The sequence below is a fragment of the Tupaia chinensis genome, unplaced genomic scaffold (assembly GCF_000334495.1).
Source record: "Tupaia chinensis unplaced genomic scaffold, TupChi_1.0 Scaffold143913_1, whole genome shotgun sequence".
Classification (NCBI taxonomy): domain Eukaryota; kingdom Metazoa; phylum Chordata; class Mammalia; order Scandentia; family Tupaiidae; genus Tupaia; species Tupaia belangeri.
In genome coordinates this window covers 2,219,338-2,242,550 of record NW_006203764.1, presented here as the reverse complement: position 1 = coordinate 2,242,550, position 23,213 = coordinate 2,219,338, and the positions used below count along the sequence as shown (strand labels likewise).

The 23,213-nt window shown below is 52.4% G+C and overlaps 2 protein-coding genes across 2 annotated transcripts in view; both read left to right on the top strand.

Annotated features, from left to right (window-relative positions):
* The window catches only part of CCDC197 (coiled-coil domain containing 197), an 18,637-nt gene extending 10,042 nt beyond the window's left edge, over positions 1–8,595 (top strand). The window contains exon 8 of the transcript XR_003547342.1: positions 8,563–8,595. The gene's annotated coding sequence lies outside the window, so the exon portion shown is untranslated. The remainder of the gene's footprint in view (positions 1–8,562) is intronic.
* A 5,547-nt stretch (positions 8,596–14,142) lies between these two features.
* Positions 14,143–23,213, top strand: part of OTUB2 (OTU deubiquitinase, ubiquitin aldehyde binding 2) — a 24,149-nt gene continuing 15,078 nt past the window's right edge. The window contains exon 1 of the mRNA XM_006165396.3: positions 14,143–14,331. Within this exon, the coding sequence (XP_006165458.1) occupies positions 14,329–14,331 (3 nt within the window). The 5' untranslated portion in view covers positions 14,143–14,328. The remainder of the gene's footprint in view (positions 14,332–23,213) is intronic.

Here is a 23,213-nt window from a genome sequence, read left to right as displayed (position 1 = left end):
GTGAGTTTAAGCCACCGGGTCCGGGACTCGAACCACAGTCGACTACATGGGAGTCCAGCGACATAGCCATTACACTAAGTGCTGGTCCCCACCTCCCAACTTTGTGGCATTGAGGGCTTAGTCTACAAAAACATGAACTTTGGGAGACACATTCAAGTCATGGCATTTCCAGACTAAAATCTCCCTCTGCCCTACCCCTATACCTTTGAAGCACTTCTCCTCAAAGGCCTTCCTCAAAAGTACATTTGGAGGAAGCAGAGCAGTGGCTTAGGTACCTTATAAAATGTCATCTTATCTGACCTCCCTGCTGGACCCTACCCTCTAACCCTTAACTCTTAATCCCTAACCCCAACCCCCAAGACGCCAGTAATCCAGGGTTTGAACATTTTTTTGAGACCAAGAGTTCATTACCCGCCAATGAATTCCAGCTTTCAGGAACTTTCAGTGTGAGAAATTTTGCACACCGACCTGGAAGGCTGATTGTCAGCTAATGACTGACGCGGGGAAAACTGGCTGTTTGAGGGAAAATCAAATCATGTCTTTTTCCCACACTGTGTCCTATAGTACACACATTCCAATTCCTTCGAGTGCTGGTTTTCAAATGGAAATGCTCATTAAAACCACCCATGAAACCTGCTAAAAAATGGAGTGGTTTTTTTTTTTTTTTTGGACTTACTCTCAGAAGTGGTGGTTCTGGGGTGGGCTCCAGAAATCTGGATTTTTAACAAGTTGCTGAGGTCATTCCAATGCAGTAACTCTCAGATCACAGGGTGAGAGGCACTGGGTAAATAATTTCAACATGAAGAGGCCCGCTGATGACATAGCAGAACATCAAGGCACTCTGTGAAGCAAGCCCACATGGAATGTCCCAGGTTCTCATCCAGAGACCTCCCTGGGGATGCTGTGAGCGCCGGGATCTGAGCTTGCTGAGGCTCGGGGCGGGTTGTGGCACTGAGACCCTGTTAGAGGATGGTGTTTTCTTCCTCCTCTCACTTTTTCTCTCTATGTCTCTATGTCTTTTGCTCACTGAAGAAACAAAGCTAAATGTCAAAAAGAAGAAAATCTGGCCCATACTTACCTGGTCTTCAGTAGAGAAGGACTTTGGAAGCATAAAAGTAGCAGAAGTGACACCCAAAGCACTCTGACCACATAAAACATAAAAAGCATTCACTTCCGGAAGCATCAAGATACTTAATGCCAATAAGCTGGGGGGAAATGGGAGGGATTTAAAAGATGATCAGGGTTTGGACAGTGAAAGAGCTCTCGGGGCCAGCAGGTGGCACGGCACTGAATGTGCTGGGCTCCCACGTGGTTGATTGTGGTTCCAGTTCGGGACCCGGCAGCTTGCTTTCTCACCTTCCCTCCCTCTGTCTCTTTGTCTCTCTCTGGTGAGTGCACGTGCCCTATAGCCAAGTTTTAAAAATAATAAGAAAAATAAAGACCTCTTACAAAGTCTTTAAAAATATGACACCAATAGCTCATACTCATCAAATCACAAGCTACAAAAGGCCTGTAAACATAAAAATAATTCAGCCATATAATTTTGCCCAACAACAACAAAAAATGTTAAGGGGCCAGGCAGTGGTGCAACTGGACCTGCATGGAAAGGTCCTGGGTTCCGTCTCGGGACCGCCATGCACACCGGGCCCACACGTCCACGCCCCAGGCCGGCTGACACTCCGGTGGATTGCAGGCTGAGGGGGGATCCTGCTGGGGGTGCCTCTCTCCTTTTCTCTCAGAGGAAATAAATAAATAAACTTTTTATAAAAATTAAGCTAATGTACTAATGTTGGTAAAATGGGCTCCCAGCACTGTGGTACTGTGTGCCTAAGCTCTCTGGAAAGCAATCCGATAAGAGGTCTTGAGAGGCTTTAAAATTGTTTGTGTCGGGCCAGCTGGTAGTGTGGTGGTTGGGGCAGCTGGATTCCACGTGCCTGGCTGCATGGTTCAAGTCCCAGACCCACAGCAGGCACATGCGCATGCATGCCCAAAACCCTGAAAAGAGGAGTGAGGGAGGAAGGGTTGCAGCGTGGCCACCCTCCATTGGAACGGGGTGGTTTCTTGCTTTCTGCCCCGCATCAGTCCCTGGCAAGTGCATGTATGCTCTAGCAAATTAAAAAGAAAGTTCATTGTCTTTGGCTTAGTAATTTTAGCTCAAGACCGTAAGTTAATGTCAGATTGTCGGGAAAGTCACGGCACATTTTTACACAGAAAAATATGCCCCCAAATTGGGTTGACTTTCCCGACAACCCAAGGAAACCAGAGCTCTTTGGTTCAAAGCGAGAGAAAGCTTAAGAAAGACGAAGATAATGCCTTGAACTGTGAGACTGAAAAGCCCAGCAAGTCCAGCTAGAGGACCAGCATGTCAGGCGCCATGCCAGCACAGTCCAGTCTCTCTCTGGCTCTGGGCTCCACCTGCCCACTCCTTGGCTTCATTCTCAGGTTCAGCTAAAGGAGATGGCCGCCAACCTCCGCCCTATGTGCTCTAAAGTTAAGTCAGGGGGAAAGAGAGAGTGTCAAGAGAGTGTCTCGTTCCAGCTCTTCCTTGAACAAGTCCCAGGGGTTACTCTGATACACTGCCTTGGGTTGTATGCCTCTCTTTAGGCAAATCAGTAACTGGCCAAACCTAGCCCTTACGTTTATTCCTGAACTAATCTAGTGGGATTTCCGTACTCTGTAAGGAGCCAGAAGTTCCTACTCTAATTGGAGATGCTGGGGGCCCAATTTTTGAGCTGTAGTGAGATGGACTATCTGTCATGGCTGGAGGTCATTCCCCTGGAGCCAAGGGTGGTTGCTACATACATTTCATGGACCCATAGAAGAAAGAAGATTCCCCCGAAAGGAAATCAGAGTGTTGTCATCAGAGGGAGTAGGACCTGGGCCAGGCTAGCAGAAGCAAGAAATGCCACCACACGTGCCAACAAAGTGTCTGCTCATCATATCGCTATTTAGGGTAGCCCAACTGGAGATGACTAAATATCCCAGAAAAAGAGTTTAATAAATGATGCCAGGACTTTATGATTTGTGATTCTGCAACCACTAAATAACATGCTTTTAAAAATAGTTAATGTAAGGAAAATATCTGTAGGGTATCAAGTTAAGTGAAATAAGTAGGGGTGAAAAAAAAATAGAAGACCAGCAGGCAGCATGGTGGTTAAGATACTGGATCCCACACGGTCAGCTGCATGGCCTGCGTCCCAGATCCCGTGACTTGAAAATCACGCTGAGCGTGTGCCCGTGCATGCCCAGGATCCTGAGAGGAGAATGGAGGAGAAGGGAGTGCAACGTGGCCATCCCTCCAGGAGTGATTTCTCTCTCTCTGTCTCTGGTGAGCATGTGCCCTGTAGTAAAAACAACAACAATGAAAGTAGGATAAAGCTCAATTTCACAAAAATTATATGAAAGAGTGGAAGAAAGTAAGAAGGCAGCACTTCTAAGTGGGAGGATCCAGATCTGTGGAGGAGTTGTGGATATTAGACCCACCGAGTGTGGTCGGTTGAATTAGTGGCCCCGTCTAATCCAACCACACTGGCAAGATACAACCACACTCTTGCCGGGGCCTCCTGGTGGGCAGAATATTTGTCCTCTCTCTTTTTTTGAGAGAGAGATTTTTATTATAGGGAAAGTGCACTTGTTGGACAGACAGAGACAGAAAGCGAGAAATCACCCCCTGGTGGGGGGTGGGGGGCGGGAGATGGCCATGCCACAATCCCCTCTCCACCATTCTCTCAGGATTTTGGGCACACATGCACACACACCTGGTGTGAGTTTCAAGCTGCTGCATCCAGGAGTTAAACATAGGAGTCCAGTGCCTTAATCACTACACCACCATCCTCTTGACTTGGGTTTGGGCTTGGTCATGTGACTTGATTTGGCCAATAAGAGGTGAGTGGATTATGACATAAGCAGAGGTTTAAAACATGACTGTGCATTAAACTTACCCCCGAGAGTTTGGCCATAAACAGAATGAGCCTCAGGGAGCCCTCTGATTGCAGGAGGATGTGAGCCACGTGGAAGAGCCAGGGACCCAACCTGCAGCTGGGATCCACCTAAATCATTCCATCCTTTTTTTCCCCCTGTGGCTTTCCTCCATATATTTATTTTATCCTTTTCACTAATAGCTGCAGCACATCTAATACTATGGAGTGTTTCATTATTGGTACATTTCAGGGCTTCTCCTCTTTGAAAAGTAGGAAGAAGCTTTGACCTTCCAGTGAAAATTGCAATATTGCCACTAATACTTTTAATTTGAGGTTCTCAAAATTCCTTTCTTTACTTATTATCATCATAATCTTGTTTATATTACATTGAATCACATATACCTTTACAGGGTATTATATTTCTTTTTCCAGAAGGAATATCATGCATATCAGTCAATACAGAGACATTAAAATCCCCATTTCATCATCCAATAGCTTTTCATTATTTTTCTCAATCATCATCATTATTATTATTACAATTATTTTTTAACCAGCCAATCGCTATTTCTCATTTTGCTTGTAAAAAGACTTTGCCCAACATGAAATACTTCTCAGACCAATCCAGTTGAGAATACTATACACGTCATCATCAACAGGTAATAAGCCGTATCTGTGTCCCACTAATGTCCTGCCTCTCTATGTGTTCTCTTGCTATCTTTCTCCATACTCTTCTCTTCTCTTCCGTCCCATTCCACACTGTCTTATCCTTGTTAACTATTTTCACTACTTTTATGTCCTCTAATATAAATCATTCAGTCTTCAGCCAACTCACAGACCCATGAGTGAGAAATACAAGGACACATCAAAAAGCTCATGGAATAATGGAATTGAAGTGTGGTTTAGGGGCCGGCCCTGTAGCACAGCAGTTAAGTACTTACTGTGAATAGGGAGCTGGATTCCACGTGGCCAACTGTGGTTCAAATCCTTTTCCCAGCAGTTAAGTAATTACGATGTATTACTGGATCCCATGTGGTCAGCTGTGGAATCCCCTTCCCAGCAACTTGGAAAACATGCTGGATGAGTGTGCATGTATGCCCCCAATTTTGATTGTATGGACAAATGGAGGACATAGGGCATGATCATGCCCTACAGGAGGCGCTTTCTTTCACTCCCTGGTAAGCACACATGCCCTCTGGGGACTTTAAAAAAAAAAAAAAAACCTTAAAAAGTACAAGTTTATGGGACCAGCAGGTGGCATGATGCTTAAGGCACTGGATACTTCCTCATGGCCAACTATGGTTTGAGTCCCAGACCTGGTGGCTTGCTTTCTCACTTTCCCTCTCTTTCTCTTGCTATGTGTTGCTCTGGTCAAATTAAAAAAAAAAAAAATGAATGAATAAATAAAAACAAATAATTATTTTTTAAAAAGTATGTGTTTATTGAGACTAGCAGTTGGCGTAATGGCTATGTCACTGGACTCCCATGTAGTTGACTGCAGTTCGAGTCCCGGACCTGGTGGCTTAAACTCACACTGAACACGTGTGTGCATCCCAAGATCCTGAGAGGAGAATGGAGGAGAAGAGATTGCAGTATGGCCATCCCCCCGGGGGGTGATTTCTCGCTTTCTGTCTCTTTTTCTCTCTCTGTCTTTCTGGCGAGTGCACGTGTCCTATAGCAAAAAAACTCTCTTAAAAAAAAAAGTATGAGTTTATTTTGGTGGAAAAAAATTAGAAATTCATGCATAATTTTTTCATAATGCACATTTTCCATGAACTTCTTGAAAGTTTCAAAAATGCTTTATGATTGTAAGCCAGTAAACATTTGAGGGTGTTTGTTACATGGCATTACAGCAATAGCTTTCTGATACACCTGTACACTGTCCAATCCCATATTCTCTGTAACCCAAGAATCACCCTCACTTTGGGAAGCTGTCCACCTGATGGGCATGAACCCTGACTCTCAGGAATGGTGGGATATATAGAGGTGGTGAATAATCCTGGTCTGCCATGTTAATAGTGAGTAGCTCTGGGTTGGAGGATTTTAATTTTTTTTTTTTTTAGATTTTTGCCATAGGTCACGTGTGCTCACTGGAGAAGGACAGAGACAAAGGGAAAGTGAGAAATCACCCCCGCCAAGGGGGATGGCCAGATCAGTGCGAGGCCAAGACAAGTTGGTTTCCAAATTTTGAATAATATATATATACACATACTTCATATATTTCATGGTGAAGACACCTTTTCACCCACTTAGGTCTTCAAGTCTCTGCAGACTAGGTTCTTATCTCTCTGCGTGTCGTCTTCTCTCAAAGTTCATCAACTCTGTTCTTGTATGTACCCCTCCCAAGACCCCAGTACTGACTCTTACTTTCTGATCTGGTCCTCACTGGGCGCTGGCCTTAAAACTTGGTGTCTCAACCTGAGCTCCGTTCTCTGAGGTTGGCTGGACAGCGATGACAGGAAACATTTAGAAGAGGCTTCTTTGCCATGGCCCTGCCTGAAAAGGTGCTGGTCATGCTAACCACTGCCCCAACTGCTCACCCTGGGGGTCAGATGCCCTGCCTAGCCCTGCTCCTGGCTCAGGACCGGTCACTTAGGTCTCCAAGGCTGTAAGGGCCAGCCTGGCCCACGTCCCTCCATGGGGATGTCTAGACACCTGCAAACTTGCAGGCTCCCCCCTTTCTCTTAAAAGCCACCTCTAGAAGGCGTTTGTTCCATGCCCTTTGGCACCAAAGGTCACTTGCCCATTGCTTGCAGCCCCTTGGGCCTTCGGTAGGATTCATTCACTTGAGACTAAGCACACAGAGTTTCAGGGAGGGAGCCCTGGGTCCCTGCTGCTCTCCTGCACTGCAGAAGGGCAGGTACTGAGGACAGGAGCTATCTGTCCCTTGCCTCTCACTCGCCATGCCTTGCTGGGGCCGGCACATGGCAGGCCTCTGTGCGGGTGAATCAGTGCATGTGAGCGAATGAGTGGGTTAGAGTCCCAGGGGTTCCCCCATGGTGAGAGTTTCCTGATGGGGTCCCAGCATGCTGCTTTTGGGCCACCGTGCCTCACTGAGTCATCTCCACAACCCGTGAGCCTGGTGCCTACAGCAGGCCAACCAGGCACTCCCAGTTTGCACGGGAGAAGAAGCAGGCTCAGGCTGCAAGGCCAGGGCTGATGAGATAAGGTCCAGCCTGTGATTTATGGGTGGTTCCTTCTGCTGAGACTATACTTGCCCCTCCACTTCAAGCCTCATTGTCTCCATGAGGCCTGTGCATCTGCCCCCACTCCAGGCAGGGTACAGAGCCCATCTCTGGGCATCTAGCCCCTCCCCGCAAGGCTCCTGGAACCCCCTAGCATCACTATTTTTGATTACACATTTAGCTCCTCTACCAGAAGGAGAAGGTCTCAAGAAGAAAGGCTTTCTCTAAGGCACATATCCCAGCATATCCTATAGCTTCAGAATAAACAATCAATGAATGAATTAGTCTTAGGCAAAGGAGTGAATCTCTAAGTGAAAAGTTAAAAGAACGTGTAGGAGCTGGAAGTGAGGGGCATTTCAGAGGTGAGCAGAAGAAACTTGGCAACCACTTGGCTCTAGGGTCATCTGTGCCAGTGCTCGGGAACCGATGGGCGCCCGGGGTCAGGCTACCTCCCAGGTGAGCTGCCTCCCCTGCACACCCAGGTGAACCCTACTAAGTCCGGGTTATGCTGTACTTCAGGCTCTGGCCGACAGAGCTCTGCGGACTCGGCCTCAGCGGGGCTCACCCAGTCCTCTCTGTCATTGTCTGTAAACACAGGCGTTTCACAAAGCGGTCCTTCCCAACCACTCCAGGGCAGCCTTTCAGAGCTTGCTTCCAGAAGCCTGGAGGGTTTCAGGATCACGAAGCCCTGGGGGATCTCCATTTCTCTGTCCTGGGAGAGGGTATTTGGGAATTCTCCCAGGCATTGAGCTCTGCCAGCCTAATCGGGGCTGCGCTGTCTGGGCGCCCGGCTCCTCTTCCTCACGGCAGGTGTGGACCTCAGATCAGCCCAGGCCTCTCTGCACTCCACAGCCAGCCCGCCCGGTCCTGTCCACAGCCCTTCCTGCTCTTAGATCCTGCCCACAGCCCTTCCTGCTCTTAGATCCTGCCCACTTCTTTCCATCTCTGTGCCACCCTTTCCTGGCCACTCTCTTCTCTGGCTTGGACCCTCTGACAGCCTCCTCCACTGGCCGTCTGCTCCCACTCTTGCCCTCTGAAACCCATTCTCTTCACAGCAGCCGCAGGGGTCACTCAGAAAAGCAAATGTGGTCATGTCCACCCTCCCTCCTCTCCCTTCCGTGACTCTCTACTGCCCTTAAATCGATCCCCTTTCCCAGGGCCTATGAGACCCGCATGGTCTGGCCCTGCTTCCTCTCCGTCTTTGTCTGATGCACTCTCCCCTTTCTTTCCTGTGCTCCAGCAAGACCGGCCCTTCCTGTTCCTAGAATTCACCAGGCCACCCTCGCCAGATCTTGACCAGCGCCGTCCCCTCCGTCTCTAACGCGTTGTCCCTTAGCCTTGGCTTACTCCGACTCATCCATTCAGTGCCTTTTTCTTGAGCACCTACATGGGACTGAACACCACCGTGTACTCTGCACTGCGGGGATCTAGGCTTTGACTCGGTGTTTACGCTCTAACAGGACATGGACGCACGGATGACCAGGAGTGGCGAAGTCTATCTCCAACTACTAAATTACTGGCTGGTCAAGAAAAGCTGTCAGGTGCCTGATCACCGAAGGATCACACAAACTGTCAGAATCATGAGTGATAAAATGAAATGAAATAATAAAATAACTAATCTAAAAAGATTATTTGTCATTTACTTCCTTTAGTCTAGTTTTCTATAAATACTTTTTTTTTGCCATTTTTTTTTTTTTGAGAGGTTTTTGCTACAGGGCGAGTGCTCTTGTCAGAGAGACAGAGAGAGACAGAGAGACAGAAAGCGACATATTACCCCCTCAGACGGGATGGCCACACTGCAATCCCTTCTCCTCCATTCTCCTCTCGGGATCTTGGGCATGCATGCACACGCACCCAGCATGAGTTTAAGCCCCCGGGTCCAGGACTTGAACTGCGGTCGAGGAGTTCAGCGACATAGCCATTCTGCTGGTTCCATCTACAAATATGTTTTCAGATAACCCTTTTTTTTTTTAATCTTTTTTTTTTGAGAGGTATTTTTGCTATAGGGTACATGCACTCGCCAGAGAGACAGAGTCAGAGAGAGAAAGTGAGAAATTACCCCCCAGGGTGACGTGCTGGGGGGGACAGAGAAGAGGAGGACAGATGAAACCCCCTCCGACTCCTCCTTCGAACTTCAGCTCCACACTCACTTCCTCCAAGAAGCCTTCCCTTTGTCCCCGGGCCAGGATCCCTGTTGTCTTCCTCCTGTCGCTTGCAATTAGACCTCGATTTGTGCAACAAGTCCAGCCATGAGGAGCGCGCTGTAGAACAGCCACTCCGCCCTGGCTGGGAGCTGGGGGATGCGAGGCAGAGCTGTGTTCACGGTTGCCTGGAGACGCACGTGTCAGTGACCCCGCCTCGTGGAAGAGAAGACAGGATGTATTTGTCATCCAGTGCTGCCTAACAAAATATCCCCCCACTCAGCAAAACAATGAACATTGATTATCTCTGTGGGTCAAGAATCCAGGCGTGGCCTAGCCGGGCCCTCTGTCTCAGCATCTTTCCACAAGTTTCACATATGCTGTTGGCCCGGGTTGGGGTCTCATCTGCAGGCTCATCAGGGGGAGAATCGGCTTCCAACCTCACCCACATGGCTGCTGGCCAGGGAGTTGCCTCACAGGCTATTCCACAGAGGGCCTCGGTTCTTTGCCAACTATTAGCTGAGGGTCTCCCAGCAGCCAGAGATGGTGTCCTGCCCAGCCCAGAAGGCTTCCCAGGGTACAAGCACTTGAGTCTGAACTCAGGAAACATTTGCTTTCAGAACCAGGGTTCTGGGGGGGGGCCACAGATGGGCAGCTGCCTGGAAAATCAGCATGTTACCCTCCTGCTATAGAGCTGCAAAGGGAGCTCTGACAGGCCGCCTTGGCCCGGCACCATCATTTCTCTTCTAGATGTTTTTGCCTCATATATGAAAAGCCAGAGTAGCTTTTCAAGGGCCCAGCCCTCTGGGGTCTTCTGTGAGGGTATGAGAAATACCACCATCATTGTGTGTCTTCCCACTAAGATAAACGTCTCACCTCCCTGGACTGGTGGAAAATTAAATCTCACAGGTTGGGGTGGGGGACTCCCTCCCCATCCTCGCTCCCCATCCTCCCTCGCCCCATTCCACTGTGGTCTTGTGGTCCTGGCAACCTCTTCAGGGAGGAATATTCGGCGGTTACTTCCCACCGGAGGAAGCTGAAGCAGGGCAGTGGTTGTGCCAGCCTTGGCCAGCGATGTGCACACTCGTGCTTGTCACGTGGCCAGTGTGTGGTGAGTCCTTGGTGAGGCCAGGGGACAGCTCCAGCCTTTCGTACTCCCCTGGCCTACACATATGTGGTGCCTTGAAGGGAGGGGACAATGGGGTCTTCTCCAGGCCAGGGGCTTGAGTTCCTGCTGGCTTTCCAGTCCTTTCCTCTCCGGGACCAACAGGTGGTGTGCAAGGAGCCCCCCATGCCCCTTTTTTATATAGAGAGATTTTTGCTATAGGGCACGTGTACTCACTAGGGAGACAGAGAGACAGAAAGTGAGAAGTCACCCCCCAGGGGGGATGGCCTCGCTGCAATCCCTCCTCCTCCAATCTCCCTTGCATGCATATGCGCCTGGTGTGAGCTTTAAGCTGCGGAAGACTATGTGGGATTCCAACGATGTAACCATTATGCCGTCTGCAGGCCCCTCGAGTCTCCTGTGTTCTGGGACACGGTTTCCATCCATTCTCATTCCGGAAAGTTCTCCCTATTGACCCAGATCCACCTCTCCAATTCTCTAATCCCCAAGTCCATCACGGAAAGATCTTTTCTCAAAAACCAAAGCTGAATCTTTCTCAACTTTGCCCCCGGTGGTGGGAGTCTGGGCAGCCAATGACCCCAGGGCTGGCCTGCCACTCTGCCTCTGGGGAGGCCAGCTGGAGGAGGTGAAGGGGACCATGTCTGGCTCTGCTGCTTCTGCTCTCCCACAGCAGCGCAGCAACACCCGGACTTGTATCTCGGGCAAGTCTTCCGGCCCACGCTTGCAGGAGGATGCGTGGCTACCGCAGGGCACACTCGAGGTGCACGCTGAGCCTGCACCATGGCAGAGGGGGAGCGCTTTCCCCCTGGGGTCCTGCTTCTCCTCCAGGGCACCCCACCTGCAGCTCACGGGTGCAGGAAGTGCTGAAACTGCACAGTGCAAAGGGCACCAGGAAGACGGGTCTGCACTACTGCAGCTCCTGCCGCCCCGGGCATGGCCACCTGGAACCCTCCGGCATAGCTTCACCTCCTCCATCTGGGGAGACGGCAGATGACGGCTTTGAGCCACCCAGACACTACTCCCGTGGGTGCCTCCCTGCCACATGCAAATCTGCAGCAGGCACCGCAAGTCCACAAGCTTCAGGCCTCATCATTACCTGTTCCTATAAGCTTAGCAATGCCGGCCGAACAATTCTTAGGCCACTAAACCCACATCTATTGGGTACTTACTAGCTACCCAGTACAGTGTCAAGTGGTTTCATGGCCACCTCATTTAGTCTTTGAGTTAGGAATAGAGACTCCCACTCTACAGACAAGAAGACCAAGGCTCAGAGTGGCATGAGTCGCCCAAGGATTGATGCCCTGCGAACTGTGTCACAAACATACCTAACACCACTGCCTGGACCCAGAATTACCATATCCCACTGCTCCTTTAAATCTCAGTAGCCAGGGGCCAGCACCAAAGGAGGACCGATATGGTGTGGACATTTGGAGAAATCGTGCCTGGGTCATCCAGGAAAGCTTCATGGAGGAGGAGTCAGAGTTTGAAGGATAGGTGGGAACTGGCAAGTTGAGTCTGTGAAAAGAGCATTCTAGAAGGAGCAAAGGGCAGACAATCATGGGCACACGAAGCCACCCTCTTACTTAGGCTCAAGTGTGGAGGAAACGAGGGACTCAAGGGGAGAAAGAATGAGAAAGGTGGGCCAGAGACCCACTGTACTGAGAGAAGTGGGGTCCACCTCGGAGAGCTATCCTGTTCTGAGTAGCCTGGGAAAGGCCAGCCCATAAGCCCCACGGGCAGTAGAGCCCTTCCCCAGAGCCAGGACCCCCAGCGCCCAGACGCTCCACTGGAGGACGAGATGCCTGAGGCTCATTCCACCCCTGAGAGGCCCTGGCAGCCCTTGCTGAGGCCCTCCACCCAGACAGGCGCCAGGAGAAAGGGGCCAGAAGGTGGGAGCCAGCTCATCCTGGGGGAGCGTGTTTATCCCTGCCAGGCGGCGGCTCCTACAGGCACTATCGACATTTCCAGCTCAGACCCAGTGTGGAAACAAACAAGACCCTTTCAAACTTTCCCCCTTTTTAAGCAGTCTGTAGAGGTGGCAGGAGGAAGCCCGATTAGTTCCAGACCAAAGAGATGAATTCTTTTCCCTGCTTGGTTGAGCTGCAGTTGCAGGAAGATTCCACTACACATAAACCGAGATTCTGGGTAAGATTACGTTTTCCTCTGGGCTTAAAGGCATCGCTACTAAATAGCTATTTTTTAACCACCCAGATTGTCTAACTTGCTCGGCGAGTGAGGAACCAGAGGCTCAGAGAGGGCCTGGGAACTGCCTGAGGCCACACAGCAGTGAGTAGCCGAGCCCAGAGCCAGAAGCCTAGGGTTCCTGACATCAGCACGGGCACTGGCTTGGTTGGGCACTGGCGTTGCCGGGGGAGGGAAGGAGGGTGGGCAAAGGGCTAGGGCTTAGTGTGGCCCAGCTCCAGGGCTCCTAGAAGCCTCGGAAGTCTCCTCACCTGTGCACTTCTCCCATTCCCATGGTGCTGCACGTGACCCAGCCGTTCCTCCGTGGAAGGAAGCTGAGACTGGATGAGGAGGCAGAAACCTGGGGATCCTACCCTTCTAGGTCCCTCCGGTCACCTGTGTGGCTTCCTTGGCTGTAAAAATCAAGGAGCAGGAACCCTTGACAAGCAAGCAGGGACATGGCAAAACACAGCCCCTGTGTCTTGCCTCCGCAGAGTGAATTTCAAACCCGCTCTGCAGGCAGACTGCCTGGGACTGGACAAATCTCACTGTGTGCTGTGTGGATTTTGGCAAGTAACTTAATGTCTCTGTGCCTTGGTTTCCTTGTCTGTAAAATAGGGGTAAGAATGCCAGTACATACCCCGCGACACTACGTGCTGCGTCTTCTGTAGTGCCAGCACATGGTGAGTGCTCTGTATGACTGTCACTGCGGTCAGCTGCTGCCTTCACTGTTCCTGGAGTCTCAGGTGACCCACACTCCCATCCTGTACATGATACAGCCCTGGACTAGACAGACATTGGTCTGCCCAAGAGCCTAGCCTGGTGCTGGGGCAGGAAGAGCAAGGGTAGAGTGGGAAGGGGAATGCTTAATACAGGAAGTCAGAGTGCCTGCAAAACCATGCGTGATGCACCGGCGCCTTCCCTAAAAACCCTCCTTCGCCCACCCCAAACGACTCCTCCCGGGGTCAAGAGCTGGGAAAGGAATCTTCCAATGATACCTGTTCCTGTGTTTGATGTTTGGTAATAAGGAGCTTGCACGCAGAGTGAGTCACCAGACCTGCTTCACCGTCTCCGCCTCAGACTTAGCCCTACAATTTCAGAGCCATTTGCAGACTCAAGGAACCTGGAAACTCATTCATTCAACAAACATTAATTGGGTGCGTGTCAATTCACTGATTCATGAGTTGGAAGGCGCTGAAATATTATTTAGAAGCTACACTGGGTCAGGAGGGTAACCTGGTGCTATTGGGCACGTGTTTCCTAAGTGGCTGTCCTCTGATCTTGAGCAAATTGTACCCAGGTGACCTCTTCACGAGTGAATGCGGGCCAGTTAACCTTTCAAAAGACTTCAATGTGCCATCTTGCTTCAAAGTCCTTCAGCCTTAACAGACCAGGACCTGTCTTTCCAGGTTGGGCTAACTCTTTTGCTAGTTAAAAAGCTTTCCGTGTCTTTAAAAGGGGGCTGGATCCTGTCAAATGGGCCCCAAAACATAGGCTGAAGGGGTGTGTAAGTCCCACCCACTTTCTGTGACGTCCTGTGTCCAGGCTCCTGATTGCTCGCTTCCGACGTCAATCGCGGGGCGTGTGTCTTGCTGGGACACAGTAGAGGTCTAACCCTTGGTTTGCGGAGCGGTCGGGTGTATTCTCCGCGCGCCCCCACGCCCTCGAGGCCCCCGCCGCCCGACCCACGGCGGAGCCCGCCTGCGCCTCGCGTGGGACCTTCCCGCACCGGATCGCTCCTCGCCGGGGCGGGACCTGGCCCGGCGGCTCCAGTCACTATGGTCAGTGGTATTGAGGGAAACGGGAAGGGAGTGCGGGGAAGGGGCGCAGTGGGCGGGTCGCAGCCGGGGCGCATGTGCACTCGCAGGACTGGGGTCGTTGCGAGACTGGGTGCCCCAGCGCGGTCGCCACGGTGTTGCGATCGCCCAGAACACTGAGTCCAGACGGATGCTGGGGCCTGGGGACTCGCGTGGCTGTGCCCCTGGACGCCCAGGCGAGGAGAACCCGCTTGGCTCCGAGGCCCCCCACCCCCGCCCTATCCGACTCAGGTGGCCTCCCTAGGGTGCTGCCTGACAGCGCAAGGTAGGCGCCCTCGAGGGAAGCGGGGACAGGGAGGCTCCAGGGCTACGGATCACCCCCTCTTTATTAGGTAGTCCCCGACTCTGAAGCTCACTGCACCACCCACCCGCGGACCTGGCTGTCAAAGGCCTCCCCACTCTTGACCCCCACAGCCCTGTAATTTGACTTAGGGGTTGTGCGGGTGGCCAATTCTCCTGTCCCAGTGGAAGCCTAGACGTCTGCTCCATCCCTGGACTTTGGGGTTAGAACTCACATGGGGAGGTTGCCTCCAGGGAGGCTCATGATTTAAGGGATCAGGGAAGGCAAATGAGCAACCCCTAATCCAGAGTTCTTTCTGGGCACAAAGAGCGCCAAAGACCCTCTGAGTCACACCAGACCCTGGGATGGGGCAGGTGGGGAAACTGAGGCCAGACAGAGAAGGAGCTGTCAGGAATTATGGTGGGCCTGGGTTTGGAAGCCAGGTCTCTAGACTCCCACATCAACCCACCTGCCCTTCCAGCTTGTGGGTCAGGCATCCTGCAAGGGGCAGATGGTAATGGCTGCATAAAACCCTTTAGCGCTGAGCAGGGACTTGGGGAACCTGCAGAGTATAAGGACTGATGGCTTGGCTTGGGGTTCAAGTCTCACCTCCACCCCTTGGAAAGTTGGGAGGCTTTGGCTGGTCCATTCCCCTCCCCACATGGTTTTGCACATCTGTGCAGTGGGCTGCGGTGAGGACCATGGGAGGTGGTGGGTCTTGGCTCTTCCTGGGATAACAGTCCCGGAAATGGTTGTGCACGCGTGCCTGGTTCTTCACGCGTGATCTCTTCCCTCCGTGTTTGGGCAGGAAAATGGGTCACACTGCAGGATGCTGCTAAGCTGGGGGTCAACGCCTGGTCATGGCCTGGCACGTTCTGGGTGTGGCGTGGAAGCCAGGGCACCTGAGAGAGGCTGGCCAGTGAGCCAGCCTGCTGCTGGGGTGTGGCCAGGGCCTCTGGGGCCTCTGGAAGCACCAGCTTCCTGCTTCTCCCTGGTGCCCAAAGCTTTATCTGTCTCTGCTGCTCCTGGAAGATGGCCCAGGTGTTTGGGCATCACCTGCCCAGGAGAGGTGGGAGCTCAGGTAATGACGGGTTAGCCACCTGGAGCCCGAGGTTGGCATGCCATACCCTCTGGCCACCACGGGTGACTGAGAGTCCAGCGGAACAGAAGGGACTGGGACCCCAACTTCTGCCCTAAGTGCTGCGGAGCAACGGTGGTGACTGTACCCTCCCATCTGCCCTGGGAGATGAAGATGGGCAGTCGGGACAAATGGGGCCCCAAGCACCCAGTCTTTCCCATCAGTGAGACCTGGGGGCCTTTGAGATGGAGAAGCTCTTAACTGGCTAACTGGGACATCTGTCAGGGCCGTGGGGGCACTGTGCAGGTCTGTTGTTCTCTGCCCTTTACAAGGAAAAAATGACTGAGCATCCCTGTGCCCTAGGCACCATGTTGTCCTGTGTGGCGGCTTTTTCTGTTGTTAGAGTGTGTGTGTGGTGTGGGCAGTGGTGTGGACAGAAGAAAATGTCCTTGGAAAATACAGCTTCTTAGCTATTTTGTTGTTGTTGTTAAATTGCCCGAGGGTGTGTGTGTGTGTGTGTGTGTGCTCATCAGAGAGAGACAGAGAAAGCATCCCCAGTGGGGCATAGTCGTGCTACAATCCCTCCTTTCTCCATCCAGCCTGGATTTGGGGCATACGCAGGTGCCCGGCATGGTTTTCAAACCACCAGGGCCAGGACTTGAACTGTGGTTGGCCATGTGGGATCCAGCTTCATTACCCAGTAGGCGATAGGGCTGGCCTGCTCTGCTTTGCTTTCTCATTTCGAAGTTGCGAGATGAAGCTCGAGGAAGGGTCTGAGGTAACAGACACGGGGCCCTCGGGAGGGCAGAGGCTGAGACGAAGACCAGGCCTGGGCTGCCGCTGGCTGGGGCTGCAACTAGTGAGCGTCTCGTGCTCACTCGAAGTGCCCTCAGTGTTTGGTGAATGACTGAGTGAACGTCAGATTGAGCAGTAAAACGGAGTCCTCTTGTGCTTTGTCTGTCACTTGTCAGTGACCCCCCAGTGACCACCCTCTTTGGCCCACACTGAGCAGTGATGAGACAGACAGGCTTCTGTCCTTTGTAAGAGCTTGTTGCCTACTGACCAAGACAGAGCTGGACTCGTGCAGCCCCTGAACTATTGATCATGGCCTCAGAGGCCCGGCTGGGGCCTTCGGGAGCACAGTGGGAAGTCAGGACACTGAGGGAGCGGAGAGTGTGGGGAAGGCTTTGCAGAGGAGGTCTTGAGCCAGGTGTTGAAGGATGTATATGAGAATTCGGGAAGGATTTGGGGAAGAGTACATTCTAGGCAGGAAGGACAGTGATTTAAAGGCCCTGACACATGGTGAAGAGTCGGGTAGTCTGGCAGAGACGAGCAGGGCGCGATGGAACGGCAGGAGGGGTGAGTCTAGAACATTCAGTGGGGTCTTCACTTGCTGTGCTATGGTGCTGAGTTTTCTTTTGTGGATGGAGGAGCCCCTAACATGTTCTTGACAAGCAGATGACTGACAGGTCGCACTCTGGCATGCAGTGCGCATAGGGTTGGAGTTGATTGGACTGGGGTCCGAGACCAGCTGAGTAATTTGCTTACTCACTCACTCAGCAGGTTAGTGTGCTCAGGTTAGTGTGCCGAGGTTGGAGTGCTCAGGCTGGTGTGTGCTGAGGTTGGTGTGTCCAAGCTGGTGTGTGAGGCTGGCGTGCCCAGGCTGGCGTGCTCAGGCCGGTGTGTGAGGCTGGTGTGCCCAGGCTGCTATGACAAAGTCCCACATTTGGGAAGGCGTAGAGCAGGCGTGTCTGCCCTCGGGGCCCTGGGGGCTGGCTTCTGAGATCAAGACCCGGCCAGGCCCCCCTCCTCTGTAGGTGCTGGGGAAGACAGTTCTGGGCCTTTCTCTGAGCTTCTGGGAGTGCCTGGGCTTGAGGCAGCAGAACTTCGACCTTCATGTGGTGCCCCCCGCTGTGTTCCACCATGCCCTAATTTCCTCCTTTTGTAAGGACACAGTCCTTCTGGACGGGACCACCTTCTACAGGCGACCTCATCCTAACTATTGGCGTTCACAGCCGCTGCCGTATATCGTGGCCCCGTTCTCGTGTGGGGCCTTGGCCTTATCGCAAAAGTGCTGAGTGAACAGTTAGCCCCACCCTGGGACGCCAGGGTGTGGTAAGTCATTAGAGTGGGCCCCTGCGACTGAGTTCTGGCGGGACCGTAAGAGGGACACAGGGCCAGAACAGGTGGAATTTTATGGGCAGCCGCTCTGCTCAAGCCCCGTCTCCATTATGCTGTAGCCTCCCCAGAAGTCGGCCCTGGGTCTCAAACCTCCAAACCCTAAGCTGGGTGAATCTCTATTTCCTTTTACTGGCCATCACCCAGTCTTAGGTATTTCCTTAGCAACATGACTAGGACGAGCCCCCTATTTCCAAAGGAGGTCTCGTTCTGATGCACCTGGGGTTCAGAATGCAGCATATGAAGGGGGGGGCACAATTCAATCCATAGCACCCAGGATGCATTTGGGGAGCATTGCTGTGTGCCAGGCACTGGGCACCTGGCGACAGCAGACAAAGCCTCTGTCTTCCTGGAGTTGACATTCTGCTGGGAAGGCAGATGTGAGTGAGCAACCTGGCAGGCCGGCCCTGAAGACTAAGCCAAGGCAGAGGGAGGGAGAGGAGGGCCAGCTTCAGAGTCGGAGGTCGGGGGTGGGGGAGGGAGAGGAGGGCCAGCTTCAGACACGGAGGTCGGGGCGGCCTCTCTGAGGAGGTGACACCACGGAGTCATGTGGAGCAGCAGAGGGGCGTTCCAAGCAGAAGGAGCAGCACGTGCAAAGGCCCCGAGGTACAAATGCATGGGTCCTGTTGGAACAAGAGGAGGACCAGCGTGGCTGAGCTCAGGGAGAGGGCGTGAGCAAGGGCGAAGGGTCGGACCTGGGAGGCCGAGTCTTCCCAAGTGAGGAAGCCCCTGGGGGGCTGGGCGAGGGCGTGCCCTGGTCCAGGGGGCCATTCTGCCAGCTGCTTATGGAGGACCAGCTGGGCCAGGGCCAGGAGTGCAAGCCGGGAGGCCCGTTTGGCAGACGCTGTTGTGGCCTCCTTGGGGGGGATGCGGTGACTGTCAGGGCTGACGGGGGAACAGAGGAATGGGGGGTCTCCTGGGTCTTGGGTGTGAGCTCTGGCTGAAGGAAGAGTGTTCTGAGGAGCAAGGAGGCCGAGAGGGGGTGGGGTGGAGCGAGAGCTGCGGTGACCCGGGTGGCTGGTGGCTGTAGAAGCTGGCGCTCCAGGGAGAGACGTCAGGGCCGGTGATGACGACCTGAGGGCCGCCGGAAGGATGCAGGGTCCAGGCGTTCGTGACATGAGGGGTGCCAGCACCTAGCTTAGAGTCTCTGCAAAGCCAGCCAGTGACTGTGACCCAGGGCTGTGGGGCCCGGAGGCAGGGGCTTCTCAGATCTCTCAGCTGAACAGCAGAGAAGGGCAGGTATTCCTACGGGGTCGTTAGAAAAGAAGTGACATGTTTTTCATTTGTTTTCTATGTAAAAATATGTCATGACTTTAACGATGACCTAACAGTGGGCTAAGTTATGACCTCCCAAAGATGTCCACATCCTGACTCCCTGAACCTGTGACCATGAGGACTCTTCAAAAAGTTCACGGACAGGCAGCTTATGAAAAAACATTATGCAGAGATTTCAAAAACTTTTGCACCAAAATAAACTCTCATTTTAATTCTATTTTTTCGTGAACCGTTTGAAGCTCCCTCGTACGTTACCATGGCAAGAGAGACTTTGCCGATGTGATTAAGTGAAGGGCTGGAGATAGGGAGAGCAGCCGGAGTTGGCGGAGGGACGCGATGATGTAATGAGGGATTCACGAGAGGGAGGCAGGAGGCGGGTCGGAGCCTGCATGGGCAGCTCAGGACGCGACCTCCACGACCTCCACGTCTGTGTTGCTTTAAAATGCAGAGCCGGGCGATGGTTACAGTAGCCGCCGGGTGCTCTTACAGGGCTGCCGGGCCCTAAGTCTGTGGCCTCAGAACCTCTTGATGACTTCTTTCATCAGCGAGAACTTTTGAGCATTATCAAGATAGACGTTTTGAAGGGCATGTCCTTCCAGCCCCTGAACAGCCCACTGTGGACACCCCATCCCAGAGAGAGGTGCTTGGGACACCCGAAGCAGAAGTGACCAAGCTCCCTGAGCTGGCAGGGCTCTGAGCTCTCAGTATTTCACCTCTCTCGAAAGCCCAGGGGGCCAGATTCAAACTCCGAGCTGTCTCTGCTCTAAAAGGCTCCATGGAGGACACCTGGAGGAGCAGAACCCTGCTCGGGCTCCACCTGTGGGAGCGTTCAGGGGCAGTGGGACGGTCTGCCTGGCTCACTGTCTCCCGGGGTACCTGGACATCCTCACACAGGGCTGGGGCATTTTTGGGTTATGTGGGTAGGCGACAGATGTGTGGAGAGGCTTGGGACAGAGAACAGGACAAAAGTCAGGGTCTCGCTTTCCTTTAGCCAGGAGGTGGGGCCTGGCACGTGGAGCAGGGGTGGGGGTCAGGGGCGGGGATCGGGGCAGGAGCTCTGTCTCAGCCGCTGCCACTCGCGAGGGGACACAAGGCCAGGAGACAAGGGCAAGCTCCCAGTGAGGACCAGGTCGTCTCCACCCCGAATCCACCTGCTGAAGGCTTGCTCTGGTTCCCAGGGGGGCTGGGGAAGCCAGTTAAAGAACACTCCCTTTCTGGGACCAGCAGTTGGCATAATGGCTATGTCATTGGACTCCCATGTAGTCGATCACGGTTTGAGTCCCAATTCTGGTGGCTTAAACTCAAGCTGGGCGCGTGTGTGTGCGTGCCCAAGATCCTGAGAGCAGAATGGAGGAGAAGGGATTGTGGCGTGACCATCCCCCTTGGGGGGTGATTTCTAGCTTTCTGTCTCTCTCTCTGTCTATCTGACAAGTGCATGCGCCCTATAGCAAAAACCTCTCCAAAAAACAAAAAATCCACCCCCTTTCTCACTCTGAAATATTCTTCCTTTCAGTTTGCCAAACAAGGTTTCCAACCCACATGCCACCCTGACTTAGTTAATTAGCATCTATTTGCAATGAAGAGCTAAAATCCTCACAGGTGGCCTGAATGGGTCTGGCAGGACATGGGTCAGGCTAGCCTATTTGTCTGTCCTTCCTCCCTGACATCCTGGAAATTTGTAACTACGTAGAAAACAAACACCAATTTGGTGATCAGCAGTTGGCATAATGGCTGTGTCACTGGATTCCCATGTAGTTGGCCACAGTTCGAGTCCTGAATCCTGTGGCTTAAACTCACGCCAGGTGTGTGTGTGTGTGCGTGCCCAAGATCCCAAGAGGAGAATGGAGAAGGGATTGCAGCGTGGCCATCCCCCGTGGGGTGATTTCTTGCTCTCTGTCCCTCTGTCTCTTTCTGGCAAATGCACGCACCCTATAGCAAAAAAAAAAAAAAAAAAAAAGAAAAGAAAAGAAAAGCAAACAAACACAGTTGGACCTAGCCAAGATCAAACACAGCATTGTACCCGGCTTAGGGGCTAGGAAATTGAGGCTGTGCCTGGCTTCTCCCTGGAGCTTCAGTCTCTAGTCCTGCCTGGGGGTGGAGCCAAGGCTAAGTGGACAAGGAAGGAGGGCAAGGACCCCCCCCAACTGAGCTGACTTGGGTCGTTCTGGAGGCGTGCCCACAGGGACTTGAAAGGCCATGTGGAAACCCACTTTCCCCAAGTGCCCCACATGTTAAATAATATTAAGTGTAAAAAGAATGAAAACTGTCCATGGAGTAATATATATGCAAATTAAAAACACATAATACATACAACTCTGTGTTATCATTTTAAAAAATTGTCATAGGGTACTTGTGCTTGTGTCTGGGGGGCGGGGGCGGGGGGCACCCGGGGAGACAGAGAAAGCAGAGAGACAGCTAGAGACAATGAGAAGGCACACCCAGGGGTAATGACCACACCGCAGTCCCTTCTCTTCCATTCTCCGCTTGGGGATTTTGAGCATGCACGTACCGCACGTACATATACCCAGCGTGACTTTCAGGCCACTGGGTCCAGACTTGAACCGCACACTGGGCCGTGTGGGAACCAGCTGGCCCAACTCCTGTGCCGCGCCACTGGCCGGCCCTAACTCTGTGTTTTTTAAAAGACAGATACAGTCCACTTATATGAGGGGCCTAGAAAAGCCGGAGTCCTAGAGAGAGAAAGGCAGAGACTGAGGGAAGGGGGGTTAGCGTTTGATGGCACCGAGTTTTAGGTGGAGGCGGCGAGAAAGTTTGGAGACTGCAAGGAGGTGATGGTCACACATAATGTGTGCTTGATGCCGCTGCTCACCCAAGAAGGTTAATGGGGGGCCAGCAGGTGGTGTGGTACGTAAGGTGCTGGCCTCCCACATGGCTGACCACGGTTCGAGTCCCAGACCCAGTAGCTTGAAGATCGTGCCAGGCATGTGGGTGTGCATTGTGTGCCCAGAATCCAGACACACATGCGTCTTATGGCAAAATCTAAAAAAAAAAAAAAAAAAGTAATGGCACCCGTTCTGCGTATATGTTACCGTGACAGTCATAATAAGAGTAGATACAGATGGAAGAGCATAACAGAGAGGTCTGGGGATGGAGGAAAGGAAAGAGGGGACAGGGAGGATGAGGGGAATTCTCGAAGACTGCCTTGCGAAGGCCCATGCTGATAGCGTGTCCCGGGAACCGAGGGTGGGAGCCAGCCCTCCACGGCTGAGTGGGCCTGAACTGCTGGTTAGTATTTTTTCCTCTCTTTCTTCCTCTCCTTCCTCTCATTTTCTTTCTTTTTTTCTTCTCTCTCTCTCTCTCTCTCTTTTATTTTTGAAGGTTTTGACATAAGGCGCATGTGCTCACTGGAGAGAGACAGAGACAGTGAGAGGGAAAGTGAGAAATCATCCCCTGGGGGATGGCTGCACCACTGTCCCTTCTCCACGCTCCTGGGACTTCGGGTGTGCATGCTCACGTGACTCTACCTGAGGTCAGCCAGGTGGGAGTCCCGCACCTTGACCACTAGGACGCCTGCGGCCCTCTTTATTTTTACATTGAGGACACATGGTACATACTCATCCTGGCTGCTGGGAATCGGGGGTGGGGGGAGGATTGTGGCCTGGTGAGGCTCTGTCAAGGGTATCTGTCTTTCTGTCCTTCTTTATAGATAAATTAAAAAGTTTAGAACTTATACTAAGGCCCATGGAAAGCCTAGGCTTCCCTGGCATAAGGCACCTCTGCCCTTCCTGACCCACCTGTAGACGGTGGTTTTCTGCGCTGACGTACACAGCAGGTCGTTGGAAAAGTCACGACATATTTTTGCATAGGAAAACATAGAAAAATACTTCGTGACTTTTCCGACGACCCAATATCTCTACATATTTAATTCCCTGGGGTTGCAGGTGGACTGCTGGTTGAGGCACTGGACGCCCACGGGCTGACTGCCGTTTGAGTCCCGACCAGGTGGCTTGCTTTCTCATTTTCCCTCTTCTGTCTCTCTCTAGTCAAATAAAATAATAATAATATAATACATGA